Here is an 18965-nt window from a genome sequence, read left to right on the forward strand (position 1 = left end):
AAAAACAAAACAAAACAAAAAAATTTCTTCAGAAGTGCTGACTCTGATCAAAAGTAGAGTCATTTTCAGGAGAAAGGGGGCACAAAGTGTCTGTCTAACTAGTTATAAAATGCTTCTTTGGGCAGGAGCATATATTTAATTCCTCACTCAGAAGACCATGACTCACATTTGAAAGTGTTCACCTTTTACAGGAAGAATATTGAGGGACATATATCATATTTCCATTTGTCTTAAGATTTTTACAGCACACGCATATGTATTTACTCAAAAATGTGTTTAATATATAAGAACCAGTTATTGGTATAGTAGAACACCTTAGAAAACACAGATACTAAATAGAAAGTATTTGTTTACAATATTTATAGAGACTTTTACAACCTACATCGTTGACCATACAACATAGCAGTGATACTCTTTGGAATCTCCTCAGATTAACTGCAAACTTAGGCCCACAGGAAAGCTATATATAGATGTTTGTGATTTTGCTTATCGTTGTCAAAACCTAGAAGCCAATAAGATGTCCTTCATTAGGTGAATTGACAGACATCAGACAATGGAATGGTATTTAGCAGTAAAAAGATTAAGTCACAGAACACATGGAAGAATAGTAAATGCTTATTAAGAGAAAGCAAAGCAGTCTGAAAAGGCTTTATACACATTATCCCAACCTTGGGAAAAGTCAAAAAGTAAAAATCAGTAATTCCCAGGATTTTGAAAAGAGAGAAGAATCAGTAAGTGAAACTATTGTGTGTGATTCTACAATGGTGGATAATGTCATTATACACCTGGAAACCCCTACACTGTCCAACGGCAAGAGCGAACCAGCATACACTGGACTTTGAGAATGGTGGGGTGGTATAGGTTCATCTGTTGTAACAAATATACCGCTCTGGTGCAGGGTGTTGATAGTGGGCAGGCTGTATACATGTGTGGGCTGAGGGTATGCAAGAACTTGCTGTACTTGACATTCAGTTTTTTGTGAACCTAAATCTGGTCTGAAAATTAAATTCTATTAAAAAATACAAAGTTGCTATCTTAAATTTAGATTGGCTTAGTCTGAAGAACTAAATGAGAAATATTTTATGTAAGTTTTCATCTGTGCAGCTTCTATATACTATCTTGATGTAGTTGGCCCTTCTGTCAAGGACAAATAGGCTAAAAGAAACACATTTCATATTTACATATTTAATATAGTCAAGTAAGTTTTAAAGATAAATTTGAAGTAAATTACTGAAAAAAGGATGGAGCTACATATCTATGGAGTTTTCAGGTTTATTAGGCTTTCATTTTGGCTCTTCATTTTCAAGCAGTGTTACTTTCCTAAGAGTTAGTGTCATCTGCTGAACCGTAAGCTTCGTAAGAGCTGGTACTGTAAGGTGGGCATTTCCTCTTATCTTCCTACAGCCCAGCATATTAAGTGCATTGATAAATATCTATTGAATAAATAGACACTATAGAAGTGCTTGTTTCCATTTAATCCTGCACTGACTGAAAAGAAGCTTGGAGCTTCTAAATATGATTTGGTCATTATTATTTCACAAACACTATGTACAACTATGGCTTAGAATGTGGCCATCTGTACCCTAGGTTTTGTACGATACTTCAGAAGTGGTTCGAAACATTCTGAGAACAGAGAACAAGGTGGGGGACCAACAGTAAAGAGTGCTGGCTAGCACTGGGGAAGCAGAAGCAATGGAGTTCTGAGTTCGAGGCCAGCCTCGTCTACATAACAAGTTGCAGGACAGCAAGGGCTACATAGTTTTCTTGTCTCAAAAGACAGAAGCAACAACGAGAGAAGCACTGGCACCAGACACAGCATTGGTACACAAACTTGCATGAAGGCAAAGCACTGGCGTAATATTAAATGAAATTTAAGTAGGAAAAATTATGTGAGGAGTTATACTCTACACATGTGAAGAACTTAGAATTGTATCATCAAAACTCATATTTTATCAATCCCCACCAATGTTGTTATATAATTTTAGAATTTTGATAAAAGTAAAAATAATTGTTCAGAACATGTAGCTTATACTTATCACTTTGTTTAAGAAACTTTTAAGTAAACCTACTGATGTAATCATTTTACAGTTACATAGGAATTGATGAACAAAAAAAAAACTGATCAAGTATAGATTAACTGACCATGGTATTTGATAGCAGGGAATCTTTTTTAATGAGAATATGTGTGCGCCATATGTGTCCAGGTCGCTGTGGAGGCCTGCAGAGGCTGTTGGGTAGTACGGAGCTGGAGTTCCTTTGCAGTTGTGAGTAGCCTGATGTGGTGCTGGGAACTGACCTCCAGGCCTGGAAGGAGCAGCAAGTGGTTTTCACTGCCAAGCCATCTCTCCACCCCCGGGAGTAGGATTTCAAAAGGTGACATTGCCACCACATACACCTTTATCAAAGATGCTTTGGCAGTTAGGAGCACTGCCTGCTCTTTGAGAGGATCTGGGTTCAATTCCCAGCACCCAAGAGGCAGCTCACAACCATGTGTAACTCCAGTTGCAGGAGATCCAGTGTACTCTTTTTGCCTCCTTGGGCAAAATGCTTGCAAGTGGTATACAAACATATATGCAGGCAAAACTCACATAAGCATAAAATTAAAATAATTTTTAAAGCCCCAAGTTGTTTCCATTTCTGAACAGTTTTGGGGTGGTTTTTGGGGGGTGGGGTTGGGGTTTTAGTTTGTGAGACTTCTTCCATTAGCTTAGCCTTTGAAAAATATAATGATTATTGGAGTACAAGTTTTTTAAAAATGGTTTTCAGAAAATAACTAGAGATTATAACATGGAATTTAAATAAAATGGATCCCATCTTGATTTTTGTATAGTGCAATTATTCTTTGTAAAACCATTTACTATAATAAAAGGTTGTAAATTTGAAATTGGTTTCAGGGTATTTTAGAAAACAGATATTAAGTATACCAGTGGAGTGCTATATGTCACCTTTGCTGTTGGATAGTAATTACAGTTGAGGAAAACTGAACTTCACCTTAGGCTATTTAAAGAGACAGTATCCTGTGCTGGTTAGAGATGTCTTTGGAAGACAGTGGTCTATTTCCTGCCCTTTACTTGGCATAGCACGTTGGGAAAATGACCTATTCTGGGTTTGTTTCCTTATTTTTAGAAAATAGGAATGGAAATATTATCCAAATCAGAATTCAGTAAGAATTATACAAGACAGTACCCACAGAGCCCTCCCAGCTCCTTCCGGGCCTGGAGGTCAGTTCCCATTTTCAGTAGCACCATCATCCTCATTCATTACTACAAACATGATGATGGCAACCACCATTGTCAGCAGTTCCACAAAATATTACGGCCTCTAAGAAAGGAATCTGAAGAAATAATTAATTATAGAGTAAAAAAGAATTATGTCTTAATTTTTAAAAAGTAGTGAAACTAGGTATGTCTTAGGTAGAGGATTTTTCACTTTAGCAGGGTCCCACCAAGAGAAAAAACAAAACCCACGGTAATTATCTAATGTAACAGAAGATTCATTGAATAGTTGTTAGAGCTGGGCACTGTGGTACATGCCTTTAATTCCAACGCTCCTGAGGCTGAGATGAGGGATCTCTTCGTTTGAGATCAGGCTAATCTACTGAGGGAATTACAGGTCAGCCAGGGTTCCATAGTGAGATCTGTCTCAAAAAAAAAAAGGTGGGGGGGAGCAAAACAGTAATAACAGAAAGTGTATTTGAGAACTAAAATGGAAATATAACGATAAAGCAGATAGTAACAGCAAGAAACACTTTAAGATCTATGAAGAGTAGAGTCCAGATTGAGATTAGGAGAACCTACAAGTTTAGAGGAGAGACCCCCATGGACGTTACAGTTTGAAGAGGAATACACAGAACTCTAAAGACACGTGTGTTCTCCCATAGGCCAGCCCTGGGCAGGGAGCAGTTGTCAGGCGTCAGGAGGGAGTAGGCAATTGGTTTTGGATTGGGCGTTTTGGGGTTTTGGTTGGTTTGGTTTGGTTTAGTTTGGTTTGATTTTGCATTTTTACACTGTTTGTAGGGTTGGCAAATGCCTTGAACACTTTGAGTGTAGCCACCCACCTATGCAGAAAGAACCTTCGACCAATGTCTGCTCTGTGTACAGCCTGAAAGGAAGCAAGAGAAGGAAGAGCAAGTATTCAGAATCCTTTCCAGAATTGGGTTGGTTCATCTGACACACACACACAGCTTCCTTTTATGCCACCGAACATAAAAAAACTAAACTGAAATCTTTGCCTTTGTGAACCTCATATTAATAGGAGACAACAGTTGAATTGCCAAAAATATGTGGTATTCTGGAAGAAAATGAGAGAAAATAAGGTTTGTGGGGAGGCGATAGGCCTGCTGCTGGAGAGTTGGATTTGAAGGTGATGTTTGAGAAAAGATGGAAAGAGTTCCTAGACTTGAGACGGTAGCTGTCTAAACAAGAGCATTCTTGAAGAAAAGTAAAGAGCAAGTGGAGAGCTGTGGAGGAGCAGCAGGCCAGTGTAACTGAAGAGGTGAGTGCAGGGAGGTGTTGGGGACTTAAAGAAGGTGACTGCACAGAGCAGATAAGGTTATTAAGAAGGTGACTGCACAGAGCAGATAGGGTTACTAAGAAGTGCTAAGGGCCCATTTTAGCCTAGTAGTTAATGAAGTCTATGATAGCACATGTTTAGTTGGCTAGTTCTGAAAAGTATCAAAGACAAAGGCATATTGCAATTGATAATTTCTTCCCTGTGTTAATTATGTAACCATATCTTTAAATTCAGTTTTTAAGTCTCTTTTCTTTAAATTCTTAGTGACTGAATCATCCTTTTTCAAAGGTCGTTAGCTGAATGCTAATATAAAATACCATCTTTTCATAATGATGAGATCAGAAACCTTAACTGAATTTTATGAATTGTTGCAATTAAAAAATAACAGATTCATGAGCTAACATGTCTATGTAAACTAGCAATTTCTCATCCATGCTCCTACAATAGAATTAATTGCTAGATCTATTTTCCTATTTCTCATAGCTATTTTAAGTTTTTAAAAATATTTGTATTTTGATATCCTTTGTGGTTTATTTAAAATATGTCTGATTTTATATATACTTGCTTCTGAGATACTGCATGGATGTCACACACCTGGTTGAAATACTGTTTCAGTTTCTTTTTAAACTATACAGCTTATATTAAAGATGTAATATGTTTGCAGTGACAGTGGCAAAGGGCATATGAATCATAAGAAAAATATTAAACCATGAAAAACACCTTTTGTCCTGCAGATATTGATCCTTTCTTGAATACGGTAATTCCCAAGTGGAATTTTTATAAATGTACTTTGCTATATTTTATCCTTCTGTAAACATTCAAAAAGCTTGCAGTTTTTTCCTGGTTTCTTTCTTTCTTTTAAGTAGCTGCTTTGACATTTAATCAGAAGCATGCCTCTTTGTGGCATAGTAGATCATTAAACAAAGGGCCAAAGAACTTGGATTAAGAATTCTAACTATGCCATGTCAAACTCAAGATCCTTATTCAACAACAGGGGGATAAGGTGGTTATATCTTAAAATACTACTACCAAAAGATTTGTTCGTTTGTTTATTTCATTTTCCTTGAAAATACAGTGTACTTTTAGATCTTTCTGGACTTTCATGTTTCAAGTACATTTTATTGATTACATGAAGCATGTTAATACAAAATGTAAATATTAGCTACTTAATAATGTGGTTTTTTGTTTGGTTGGTTGGTTGGTTTGGTTTGGTTTTCTTTTTGCCAGAGCTGAGGACTGAACCCAGGGCCTTGCGCTTGCTGGGCAAGCACTCTACCACTGAGCTAAATCCCCAACCCCAGTAATGTGGTTTCATCTTATCTTGTCAGTTTTACATTCTGAAAATCATTTTTGTTGTTTAATCTCTTGTGTTCACCACCCCACCACCACCATCCCAAGACAAGGTTTCTCTGTAGCCCCCTGGCTGTCCTCAAACTCAGAGATCCATCTGCCTGTGCCTCCTAAGTGCTGAGATCAAAGGTGTGCACCACCACTGCACAGCCTCTCTTGATTGTTTTATGTTCTACCTCTTGATTTTTAGGAAGCTAGGTTTTAAACCCAGGGCTTTGTGCTTGCTAAGCAAACATTCAACCTCTGAGCCAATCCTTTCCAGTCCTGAAAGTCTTAATAATTAGCAAGAAAAATAGGTACTTAGATAGCACTATAGCTCTTTTATGTCCAAGTCTAATTATTATCTAGGAAATAATTTTTAGTTGCTATTGTAGAAATTGTTTTATTTGGTTGAGACAGGATTTCTCTGTGTAGCCCTGGCTGTCCTGGAACTCACTACTCAGTAGACCAGGCTGGCCTTGAACTCACAGAGATCTCCTGCTTCTGCCTCCCAAGTACTTGGACTAAAGACATGAACCACCACAGCGAGCCGTGGAGATTAATTATTCTTTTTGTTTGTTTGAGGTTTGAGACAGGGTTTCTCTGTGTAGCCCTGACTGTCCTGGAACTCACTCTGTAGACCAGGCTGGACTCAAACTCACAGAGATCCACCTGCCTGCTGGGATTAAAGGCATGCTCCACTACTGCCCAGCTGGAGATTATTATTAATACTCCTCACTTCCCTTCAGTCCCCAAGGCATATTAACTCTACATTCACAGTTTCTGTGTGACTGCTCATGTTCATTTTTACTGATAACTGCATCAGGTTACACCACCAGTCACCTCTCAGCTATATTATCACAGTCTCCTAATTTGCCCTCTTGATTCTTCTTTTAGGACTCTTACATATGTAATAGAAAGCACATTGGCTTGTAGTTGGAATCTTAAAAGTTCTTATTAACAAAATCAAACCTGAGCCAGGTATTGGGGTGAACGCTGGAAGATCAGAGAAGCAGAACATACCACAGCTACCTCACCTCGCCAGTTCCTCAGCTGGTCTTGTTTCCTCAGACTGGATGCCTCTGAGTCCTCATCCAGAATGAATCTCAGCTGAACTGCTACTTGAAAGCCTGAATGCTTAACCAGCCAAATGCTTCACTAGCTCTGGTGCCTGGTTTTCACGATTTATTTATCTTTCTCTTTCTGCCCCCATTCCCTGGGATTAAAGACTGGATTTCTGGGATTAAAGGCATGTGTCATTATGCCTAGCTGTTTCTAAAGTGGCCTTGAACTCAGAGATCCGGCTAGCTCTGCCTCCCAAGTGCTGGGATTAAAGGCGTGTACCACCACCGCCCAGCTTCTGCTATGGCTTTCTCTGACCCATTTTCTAGCCACCGCTTTTGGGTTCTGTATCTAGTGGCTGTCTGTTCTCTGACCCCAGATAAATTTATTTCGGGGAACACACAATATTTCAGGGAACACAATACCCACCACATTGGCTGTTGTAAACAGAAAGAGATTTGATAAATAGGCTAACACAATACTTATGTCTTGCTGAATGCCTAAAAGTGAGGGGTAGCACTACATATTCATAAATGAGGATGTGCACAGATCACATAAAATCTACATTTTAAGTACAGGTTTCCTAAATTAAGACCTTAAATTCATATAAAATATAAACCTATGTAGAAAATTGGTGCCATTTTGTTCAATCATTTTAAACATCTTTCAGGTAATTGTCAATGTTTGTTTCAAAGGTACTTGAAAATGTGTGTGATCTGTCAAATTATTTTATAAAAATTTACAATTTTCTGCAGTGTTCCTTCAGACAGTGTTAATAGTATAACCTCTGTTGTCATGGAAACAAGTCTCCAAAGGCAGCCTCAGGCTAATGATTCGGTAGTGTTGCTATGGATAGAAACAACTGAGACTGTTGCTAGTCATGTGACCAAGATTTTTCAAAACAGTAACAGATCTCTAGTGAGCTGATCTTACCAGTGGTACATACAGGACAGGGGTGACATAATGGTTGTTGTTTCCTACTTGATTTATATGGTTTTAGAAGATTTCTAAAGTTTAAAGTGCTATTTTCTAATCTTTCTTTTCCGAAATAACCCAAGTGTAATGGTTTCTTTACATTTTCTCATTATTTAACCCATGCATTATATTCATTATATTTTGACATTTTCCAATTTAGAGCCCCAAGCATTTTATCATGTTCTCAAATGTATTCATCTTCATACATTTCTTCACTTCATCTCTTCACTCTGTTTTGTTAGATCTCTAGTATCTATTATTCCTCACTAACGTTCATTAGATAATTCATTTTTTTTTAGGGCTGTAGTTTTGTTTCAAGTGAATTAAATGTATTATTTTGTTACTTTGTTTATCATTTGTAGCTTGGATATTTTATTTGTTGGTAGGTCATTTGTTGTTAAGTACTTGCCTTCTGAAAAGGTAGGACATGTTCTTCCACAGAATTCTTTACTCCAGGTGTCTTACAGACAGCAAGCAAGATAGACTAAGATGTCATAGGGTATTTTAGGGATTTTTTTTTTTTTTTTTAAGAAACAATATTTAGATCCTTTCCCAAAGAAGGTATTTTAGAACAGTCCCTGAAAAGAGCAGTACAGTGGGGTTTAAATGGAATATAAAAAGAATAACAGTTTGTCATAAAGGGATTTAAGGAGCAGCTGACCAGTGGATGTATTTCTTATGCTTTGAAATTTGAGGTAAGCATGTTGCTTTACCTGGTTTTCTCTGAACTGTTACTCTTACCCTAGTATTAGGACTCTAGTAGTGCTTTCTTACTACTAGACCGTTACCAAGAAATTAATACCAGTATAAGAAAAATATATTACATTATGATATTTTGAGACATTTAAAAATCAAATACTTTTAGTGTTCTAACAACTCAAAACTAAAACAACAAAGAAACAAAGGGAAACTCTTAGAGATGGTGGATATATACACAGGTTTCATTGTGATCATAAATTTCGTATGTGTCAACTCATCAAATTGCATACATGAAATATGTACTCTTGGGCCTGGAGAGATGGCTCCATGGTTAAGAGCACTGGCTGTTCTTCAAGAGGATGAGGATCCTGGTTCAATTCCCAGCTCACCCCTATTTGTAACTTCCAGGGGATCTGACCCCCTCTGTTATGCTCTTCAGGCAGTACATGTGTGTGGGACAAAGACATACTTCAGCCAAAACACCCATACACAATAAAAGTTAAATTATGGACAGTTTATATTGGTTTTACTACAATAAAATTCCTCATAAATATTGAACAAACATTGTAAGAAATAATGATCACAGTTATGATGACTATGATCACAGTTATTTTGTAGTATTATTGATTGGTTTGGATTGTCTGTTTGATTAGATGCAGTTAATTGTGTTTGGCACCAAAGTTAGTGTTGTGATTGTATCCTATGAGATGGTATTTCATTTCAATTTGTCCTGTTATGGTAAAGTTACCTCTGATTACTTCATTAGGATAGTATCTGTTAGATTTATCCAGGTTAGTATTTTGAGGGGATACATCATTATGTATAGTGTGTGTGTGTGTGTGTGTGTGTGTGTGTGTGTGTGTGTGTGTGTCCCGCTCAGATGTTCGTCAAGTAAAATGAAAGTTTCACTTAGCAACAAGAGGAAGTTTAAGCATCCATTGCTGTTTCTTAATTATTTATAACATGATGGCTGCCAGATGATGATTTGATAATTTCACCATTTCTTCTACACTTTTTAATTAGCATTTTATTTCTAGGAAATGCATTTTATTAGTTCATATGTGTATTCATTCAATATGGACTCTCCTATCTTATTTATTGAGGATTTTTTTTCCTTTTTTTTTTTTTCTTTTGGTTTTTCGAGACAGTTTCTCTGTGTAGCTTTGCGCCTTTCCTGGAACTCACTTGTGTACCAGGCTGGCCTTGAACTCACAAAGATCCACCTGCCTCTGCCTCCCGAGTGCTGGGATTACAGGCGTGCACCACCACCGCCCGGCTTTATTGAGTTTTATGCCACTGTTACTCTAGTAGCTTAAATGAGAGTCTCTCTCCCATAGGCCCAAGTTTTTCATAACTTGTTCAGTCAGTGGTACTGTTTGGGGAGATAATTGAATCCCTAGGTGGGTACAGCCTTGCTGTAGAAGTGCATCACTGGGACTTTGAGATTGTATAGCTTCATCCCACTTGATGTCTCTCAATGCCTCCTGGGTATGGATGAATAATGAGACCTGCCGGCTTCCTGCTCTTACCAGCATGTTACCACTTCTTGCCTTTGTGGACTCTAGCCTTTTAGAACCATAAGCCAGAATAAATTCCTTTTTCCTTAACTCTTTTTGGTCATGGTTATCACAGCAAAAGAAAAGCCTCTAATATTTTTCTAATACTAATACTAATCTAATACAGTTATCATTTATTTTGAGTCTTGGTGTTTCCCAGGTGGCAGCCCTTCAAGATATTTTTAGGCCCTCTGATAACTGTTTTTCTTGGAGTACTTACTTACTTTGGGGCAGTAGCAGGATGTCCAGGTGATATCACACTCACTGAATCCTACCACTGCAGCCAGCCATTTCTGGAAGGACTCCTCTCCTGTTTCTTATTTGAGGATGGGCACTTAAAAATCAAGATCTGGGTACTAGATCTAAGTCTAGGTTTGAGGTAGTAAGTGTCCTAGTTGTTCTCAGTGAGGCAGATCTGGGAAATACATTTATGCCTGTATTTACTTTTGTTTCTATATGTATTGAAAAGCCATTGTGTTTATATCAGTATTTCCAGTTCTGGCCTAACAACAAAGATCCGTGCTGATTTTTCTCCATTTTCATAATTTACAGCTTTACTTGTTTCTAACAGGAGAAACCTTGCTCCCATTGACCTTTCTGTACTCATTCATTAGAGTGAAATCTCCTTTCACACCTCCCATCACTCCCCTTCCCCCACTGCTTAGGCATCTACAGATGGCTTCTGTACTCCACTGGGATCTTTGACCTCATGCCAGGCTTTTATGCTGCTGTGCCCATATCAACACCACCCTCACCCTGTTCCCACCACCATGTCCTGTGGCACATTGCTCACTCCCACCATTCCTTGCTCATAACTGATAGCATCTCCTTACCTTGCTTTGGCTCGGGCAATGTATACTTCTTTGTTCAGTAAGTAGCCTTCTCTACAAAGGCAGTGGTGTCTTACCATATTGCCTTCTAGAGGGTTTGGGTTGCTTCTCTCTATGGTTGAAACTAGGAATCTGTATTCACTTGTTCTGTCAGCGTGCACATCCAGGTGATCTGGCAACAATTCTTTCAGAACCATTCTTCCTCTGTGCTTTGTCATAAATCATTTTAAAGGTCGTGTGAGTATTTGAGTGAAAATTGGTTGCCTACCATTTAAGCTTTTAATTCCAACCTTCAAATAAAGAATTCAGAAGTCTTTTCTATAGTAACAACATAGAAATAGTGGCTGAAGCTTTTCAAGTCAAAACCATATATCTTATCTCTTAATTCACTGTACTTTCTTCCATAGTGGTAAAGTAACATAGCATACAATTTTTACTTCAACCTTTTAAATATATATATTTAGCCTTTTAAGTGTATAAGTCAGTGACATTAAGCATATTCATAATATTATGCAAATGTCATTCCTCATTTTAAGAATTACTTCTTCAGGGGGGAAGGAGGATTGATTTTTCTTCACCATAAAATCTAATGGCTAAAAATCTGTTTGAAAGGAAAATAAGAAATTCAGATAGCACAATCTATCAATTTAAGTTCATTTATCAGTGTTAATATTCTTCCAGCATTACTGAGATTTGCAGTATCTTTAGAGCACATTCATTGTGTTTGTCTTGTAAAAAATGTGCTGATGACAGATGATTAATTTTGTGTTAGTATGCACCAATCTTCCTCACTCATCCTGTATTTATAATGTCTCTATGTATTTATTGTGAACAATAGGAGAAATCAAACTCAAAATAAAAGCAAGAGGGGGAACAGTCATGATCCTGATCCCATTTGCTAACTTTTCAAACCTTTCTATGTTTTTCTCTCTCTTTTAATATTATAAGCAGCATTCCATCTGATTTATAAGCTATTATAGATTATAAATTATAAATATAAATAGCAATTATAAATACTAATTGCTCATAACGTTTGATGTTAATGGTTAGCACTATTTGAGATACCTTAGGATATTTATAATATTCTACAATTCCCCAGTTATAAGCTATTCTTCAGAGAATATCTCAGAAGTGTTATATTTCCTTTTAAAATTGTTCCTTAAGACTACGTTAAACTACTAAGTCAGACTTGAGGCAGTTTTTAATATAGGTATTTACTGATAAGTTACTTTTTCTAAACTTTGTGTGGATTTTAATATCCATCAGCAATGTGATAGGATGTGAGAATCGACTTTAAAATATTATTATACTAAAGTGTGTACGTAGAACCGATATGTGACATGTTCATTTTACTTACATAAAGTCTTGAAGATCCACCCATGTAATATCATGTACCAGAATGTGTTTCTTTTGTAAGGCCGAATCGTAGTCCATTATAGGTATATTCCACATATTGTTGATTATCCGTATATATGTACACTTGAATTGTTCACCTGACTTTTAGGAATGATACCTCCTTAGACATTGCATACAAGTAGTTGAATCTTTCCCCCACTCTTTAGTTGTTCAGAAGTAGAATTGCTAGATCACACCATAGTTTCATGGCTGCTTTTGAGGAACCACTAAATTGTTTTCCACAAATACCTGTGCCATTTTATTTTATTTTTTAATAATATATTTTTAATTTATATGCATTGGTATTCTGCCTGCATGTGTGCCTGTGTGAGGATGCCAAATCCCCTGGAACAGGAGTTAACAGTGTTGAGCTGCCATATGGGTGCTGGGAATTGAACCCAGGTCCTCTGGAAGAGCAGCCAGTGCTCTTAACTTCTGAGCCATCTCTCCAACCCCAACCTGTGCCATTTTTTACAGACACAGCAGTATCACAAAGGTTTTAGTTTCATCCTTGTCACCATTTGTTACTTTGATTTTTGTCATTTTGTTTGAATGACACCATTCCTTAGTATGTTTAAAATGCCAGCTCACTAGCTTTGGTTTACATTTCCCTATTGACTAATCCTTTCATGTTCTCACTGCACACTTGTAAATCTTCGTAAAATTTTCTGTTCGAATCTTCATTTAGTTTTTTGTTTGATTGGTTGGTTTTGGTTTTGAGACAGTATTATTGTATAATAATACATATTACTATGAGTTCAGGCTGTCCATAAATTATGCCTCAACCAGTGCACCATCCACACATGGCTTTAATACATCTTTAATGAATCTTGACTGATTTGATACACAATAGTTATTAATATAATTTTGATTTATCAGTGACAAGCAAAGTAGCTTCATCTTAATTTTTCTTCTTTGCTTTAAGTCTCTGTTAGTATCCATTGTCTTCCTATCTGCTTGATTTTAAATATTTTCTTACATTATATTTCATTTGTATTTTTGAGTTAATTTGCTTTGTAACAATATAATTTTGTTGGAAAATATATTTTCTGTGCATATTACATACTACTTTTGAAAATAATCAAGCCAGACAGTAATTAAGTATAAAAGTATTACAGTTTATTACAATTTATTGGTGTAAATTGCCGGAATTCTCTGTACTTTTGTCAGAGTAGATCTGGCACATAAAGGAGCCAGTGGTAACTGGATTAATGACTTCACAGGAACATTAGGCAGGTTATTTACTGTTCTCAGAAGCAAGAGTTTTAGTAGTATGGATTATTTTAAATGATACAAATTCTGTTTGGAGATTTTTTTATCTTTTTCCTATGTATTCATAAACATTTGCATGGTAGGCTAATAATATTTTTTAGTGTGAAAAGGAAAAATAATCAGATAGCTTCTGGATGCTAGAAAAATTTTTGCAAGCTGTCTATGAAACAACCGTATCATAAAATAGTGCATGATTGATTCTTTGTTGATGCATTCTAAAGAACAGATCTTCTTAACCATAGACACTGACGTTGTAAGTTGAGGTCATAATTGTTGCTGAAATAGCCATAAGACAGTTTCATTACTTGACTAACTAAAGTAATACCTAATAACTCTCTCACTTATTAATTATTATATGGAGAACTATAATTTACCTTTATGGTACAACTTTCTGTTTGTGTCTTTTTATTTGACGTTTCTTCCTGATTTTTTGTCATTGGTGATTTTAGCCCACAGAAGCTGTTCCTCCTTCCTCTCCCACTGTCCCTGTGACCCCTGCCCTGCCCGTCCCTGCTGAGAACACTGTCGTCCTGTCCACCGCACCACAGGTTTTTATTGGTTTCTTTTTTCTTTATAAAAATTTAATTTGCTTTCAATGTTTTATTTGTATTTCTTTAAAACTGTTGAAGTTTTTTTTTTTTTTTCATTAGGTATATTAATTTGCTTGGACTTCAGTTGGGATTTAAGATAGGTTCAACCTTAGCCATTTTATTTGGTAGTCCATGAAATGAAGTGCATTTTGAGCTTATATTAAACATTTAGAGATTTGTTAACATGCCTCTGTACTTGGAACTATGTTCAAAGTAAGTTCTATGGTATATCTATAAACTTGTCTAATGTCTTCAATTAGTGGTCCTGCTCATGTGCCAGGTCCATTCTTCTATATGGTGCTGTTTCTCAGTGTAAATTTCTCTTTGGAATATTCAGCCTTTTGTTGTTTGGTTAAATCCCATGCTTTACATGTATTGATGTAGCGTGTATCTCAGTTACCTGAAAAGTCCTATTTTAGGACGGGAGTATCCTTGTTAGCCTTGATGCTGGCCCTCCTCCTGAGTGCTGGGATGCAGATGTCTGCCATGACGCTGTGTCTGTGTGAGATACTTACATGGTCTTCGTAACTTCTGTAAATAACTGCTCCAACTAAAGTCTACTTTTTTAAAGCTAATGGGACAGTAGGAAAAATAAAATTGTATTCAGATGTCAGCAAATACGATTATTATTTTTTATTTTTAGAATTTTATTCATTGGAAGGAGTGATTTGTTGACATTTTATTGCCCTTGCAACACAGTTATAAAGTAAAATTGATAGTAAGTATAGTATTACTGATCTTTTGTTTGAGAACTTCCAGTATTGCTCATAATGTAAAACATGTGTTTATAGATATGTTTGCTGAAATTGACGAGTGACATAAATCTAGGTAGGTAGACACGTGTGTGTGAGTCTAATTACAACTTCAAACAAGCCCCATTGAGAGGGAAATGAGAGCAATTGTGGTCACTCACATTTTAGGGCTTCCTTTATGCTAAAAACTGAAAATCAGCCTGGTGGTGGCGGCGGCTGTGGCGCACATCTTAATCCCAGCACTTGGGAGGCAGAGGCAAGTGGATCTCTGTGAGTTCAAGCCTGGTCTACAAATCAAGTTCCAAGACAGCTGGGACTGTTACACAGAGAAACCCTGTCTCGGCGGTGGGGGGATCCTGAAAATCAAAGTAGCCCTACTGAGATTCTAGAAGAAATCATCAGTAATATAATGAGATATACGTATTGTAATGACCAATCACCTTTTGTGGAAATCATTAAGCATTTAGTCATTATGAAGCCATCATGAATTGAATAGATAAATCCAGATACATATTATTTTCATATTGCAAAGAATGAGCAATCAGCAATCTAAAAGTTTACATGGTAAAGATAAATATGTTTTTAAGTGTCTAATAGTATAACATTTTTTAAAAGAAGATTTGAAAACTTATTTTACTCAATCCTTCTACTTTTTATGTTAAAATAGTTTGCTAGAATCCCTTGAAATTTTGTACAGGTCTCTGCTCTGTTTTTAATTGGGAGCCTGTCCTCCTTCAGGTTTCTTTCATTTACTTATTCGGTGTCCCTAACTTTGCAGTCTACCATTGCTATAAATTGTTGAAACATTCATAGGCTTGGAGTTTAAAACAAAAGTGTATAAGTCAGTCCGATTTGTTTTCAACTCATTCCAACCACTTCCTGATGTGTAACTGGATAGTTTACCGTGATGAAGTCTGTTAGCTAATCTGCATTACTGGAGTAGTGGTAGTTCTGGCTTGAGAGGTTTCCCAGGGATTAGGAGCCTGACTAATAATATGAGGTACGGGGAGTCCTGATTTCAGTTCCCAGTGAAAGAGAGTAGATGTTTGTAGTTAGAGTTTTCCTGCCTGGCCCAGTCAGGACAAATCTCTCTTACCCGCCAGTCCCACAGTCGCTCAGACCCAACCAAGAAAGCACATAGAAACTTACATTGCTTACAAACTGTATGGCTGTGGCAGGCTTTTTGTTATCTACTTCTCCTATCTTAAATTAACCCATTTCTGTTAGTCTATACTTTGCCACATGGCTTGTGGCTTACCAGTGTCTTTACATGTTGCTTCTCATGGCGGCGGCTGGTGGTGTCTCCCCAGCCTTCTACTTCCCAGAATTCTCTTCTCTCTTGTCCCACCTATACTTCCTGCCTGGCCACTGGCCAATCAGAACTTTATTTACACAGAGCGATATCCACAGCAGATGTTACCTGCACAGTACCTTTGCACATAATCCCCTCATACTATCTGCTTCACGGTTTTTGGTGTTTTTTGGGTTTTTGTTTTGTTTTGTTTTGTTTTGTTTTTTGTTTTGTTTTGTTTTTGTTTGTTTGTTTTTTTAAGAGAGAGAGAGGAAGGAATGAATAAATTTAAAAGTCAGTGAGTGATCAGGTGTGGTGACTCACACCTTAAATCCCAACACTGGGGAGGCAGAGGCAGGTGGATCTCTGTGAGTTCGTGGCCAGTGTGGTCTACAGAGGGAGATCCAGTACAGCCAGGGCTACATAGAGACTATGTCTCAAAGCACAAGCAAACAAAGTCAATGATGCTGCACGTATTAGAAAAGGCATCTCCTTAGTTATAGCCACTACTGATACCCTTAGATGGTAGTGGTGATACATGCTCTATACTATGAGAAAAGATGATGGGATTGTCTCATTTTTCAAGATAATTACTGTTCCCATTATTAAGTATAACATGTTTATTGTAAAATTAATAGAACTTAAATGTTTGTTCCCAGATAAATTCTGAAACATATTCTTTTAAGGAATGTGTAACTTGGGCTGAAAAGCTGGCTCAACAATTAAAAGCAGGTAGTGCTCTTATAGAAGACCCAAGTTCAGTTCCCAGTACTGAGGTCAGGTGACTCACAACCTCCTTTAACTCCAGCTCTAGGGGGTCTGACACCTCCTTTAGCCTCTACAGGCACCTGATTCACAAATATACACCCTTTAAAAAAAATTAAGGGGTTGGGGATTTAGCTTAGTGGTAGAGCGCTTGCCTAGCAAGCACAAGGCCCTGGGTTCAGTCCTCAGCTCTGGCAAAAAAAAATAAAAATAAAAAAAAAAATTAAATCTTCATTGTTTAACCTTCATCAGAGACTTGCAAATGATATTTAGCACAGAGCCCACACTCAACAGTGTGCAGACAGTGAGACCATGAGGTGCTCAGCCCTCAGTGGGATGTCTCCATCCAACCCTCCCCTTGAGGCTCAGGGATCAGTGCTGAAGAAAAGGCAGAAAATTGTGAAAGCCAGACATGATGGATGACTAAGGCAGTCTGCTAGACACATAGGAATTCAGAGACTGTGACATCTTATACAAATTCAAGCCAGACGGAATCCCAGCAGAGAGAAGGGGAAGTAAGTAGACATGGGGTCCCACCCCTAGCCAAGAAGCTGTTTGCAGTTGAGAACTGCTGGGAGAGAGGAAATGAGTTTTCTCCAATGTAGTGACACTGGATATATTAACCATGCTCCAGGGTAGGTCCCGCGCTCAGAAGTAGTTGACTAACACAGAATGGTCCATTGATTTTTGTTGTTGTGGTTTGGTGGTGGTTTGTTTGTTTTGGTTCTTTGTTTAGTTTTTGGTGGGATTTTTTTTTTTTTTTGTCTTTTGGGTCTTTGTTTTCTGGGGTTGGGTTCTTTTTTTTAATTCTGTTTTGTTTAAGAAAAAGGGGAAAACATGGAGTTGGGTAGGTAGGAAGGTGAGGAGGATCTGGAAGAAGAACTTGGGGAGGAGGAAGAATATGATCAAAATATATTGTATGAAAAAAATGTAGGTACTTTAAAAATGTAATATGAAAAATAAATCTTTAAAAGAATTTATAACTCAGGCTTGCCCTTTTAAATTGTACTTTATTTTTAGAGGAATCAGGATGTAAAGAAATAGAAGTCAGGGCTACTATTACTGTGATTAAACACCATAACCAAAGGCAAGTTGGGAAGGAAAGGGTTTATTTGGTTTACACATCCACATCACAGTCCATCCCTGAAAGAAGTCAGGGCAGGAACTCACACAGGGCAGGAACCTGGAGACAGCAACTGATGCAGAGGCCATGGAGGGGTGCTGCTTACTGGCTTGCAGCCTGTGGCTTTCTCATCCTGTGTTCTTATAGAACTCAGGACCACCAGCCCAGGGATGGCCCTACCCCACCCAGGGGACCCTCATCTCAATCACTAACTAAGAAAATGCCGTACAGGGTTTCCTGGGGCTCCTCTTACAGAGGCACTTTCTTAATGATGTCCCTCCTCTCAGATGGCTTTAATTTGTGTCATATTGACATGACCTAGTCAGCACTCCTTGAATACTGACACTGGGGAGGCAGAGATAGGCAGATCCCTATGAGCTCAAAACCAGCCTGGTCTACATAGTAAGTTCCACACAGGCCAGAAAACACAAAAAACAAAAACACCTTATATTGTTTTTCTTTTTTACAGAGTGCTTTTACATTGATCATATCATTTGAACTTCATTTAAGCTGACTACAAATGGTACAGGGCAAGATACATTGAATGGCTCCCTAAAATTAGTGAAACGTCATGAACTTAATAGTCTGACCTAAACCCACCACTATTTTGTCACACTCATTTCTAGACATGATAGTGGACGAAATTGCTCAATTTTTCAGAGCTCTGGTTTTCCCACTTGAAAATCAAGCATGTGGTGATGTGTGACTCTTTCTGCTAGGGATGCACCGCTTGTCTTTATGACTCTAGCTTTATAATCCAGGGGCATGTTCTGTACTTGGGATGCTTTAGATTTGTTCATGTCAGCCTGCACAA

General features: G+C 37.5%; 1 protein-coding gene across 23 annotated transcripts in view; it reads left to right on the top strand.

Annotated features, from left to right (window-relative positions):
- Dlg1 (discs large MAGUK scaffold protein 1) overlaps positions 1-18965 on the top strand; it is a 206747-nt gene that overhangs the window by 91431 nt on the left and 96351 nt on the right. For 13 of the 23 annotated variants that reach the window (XM_036203736.1, XM_036203732.1, XM_036203734.1 and 10 more), the window contains one exon: positions 14080-14178. The exons of the other annotated variants lie outside the window; for them this stretch is intronic. In XM_036203736.1, coding sequence (XP_036059629.1) covers positions 14080-14178 — 99 coding nt within the window. The remainder of the gene's footprint in view (positions 1-14079; positions 14179-18965) is intronic. 23 annotated transcript variants of the gene reach the window in all.

This window comes from Onychomys torridus, chromosome 12 (genome assembly GCF_903995425.1).
Source record: "Onychomys torridus chromosome 12, mOncTor1.1, whole genome shotgun sequence".
Lineage (NCBI taxonomy): Eukaryota > Metazoa > Chordata > Mammalia > Rodentia > Cricetidae > Onychomys > Onychomys torridus.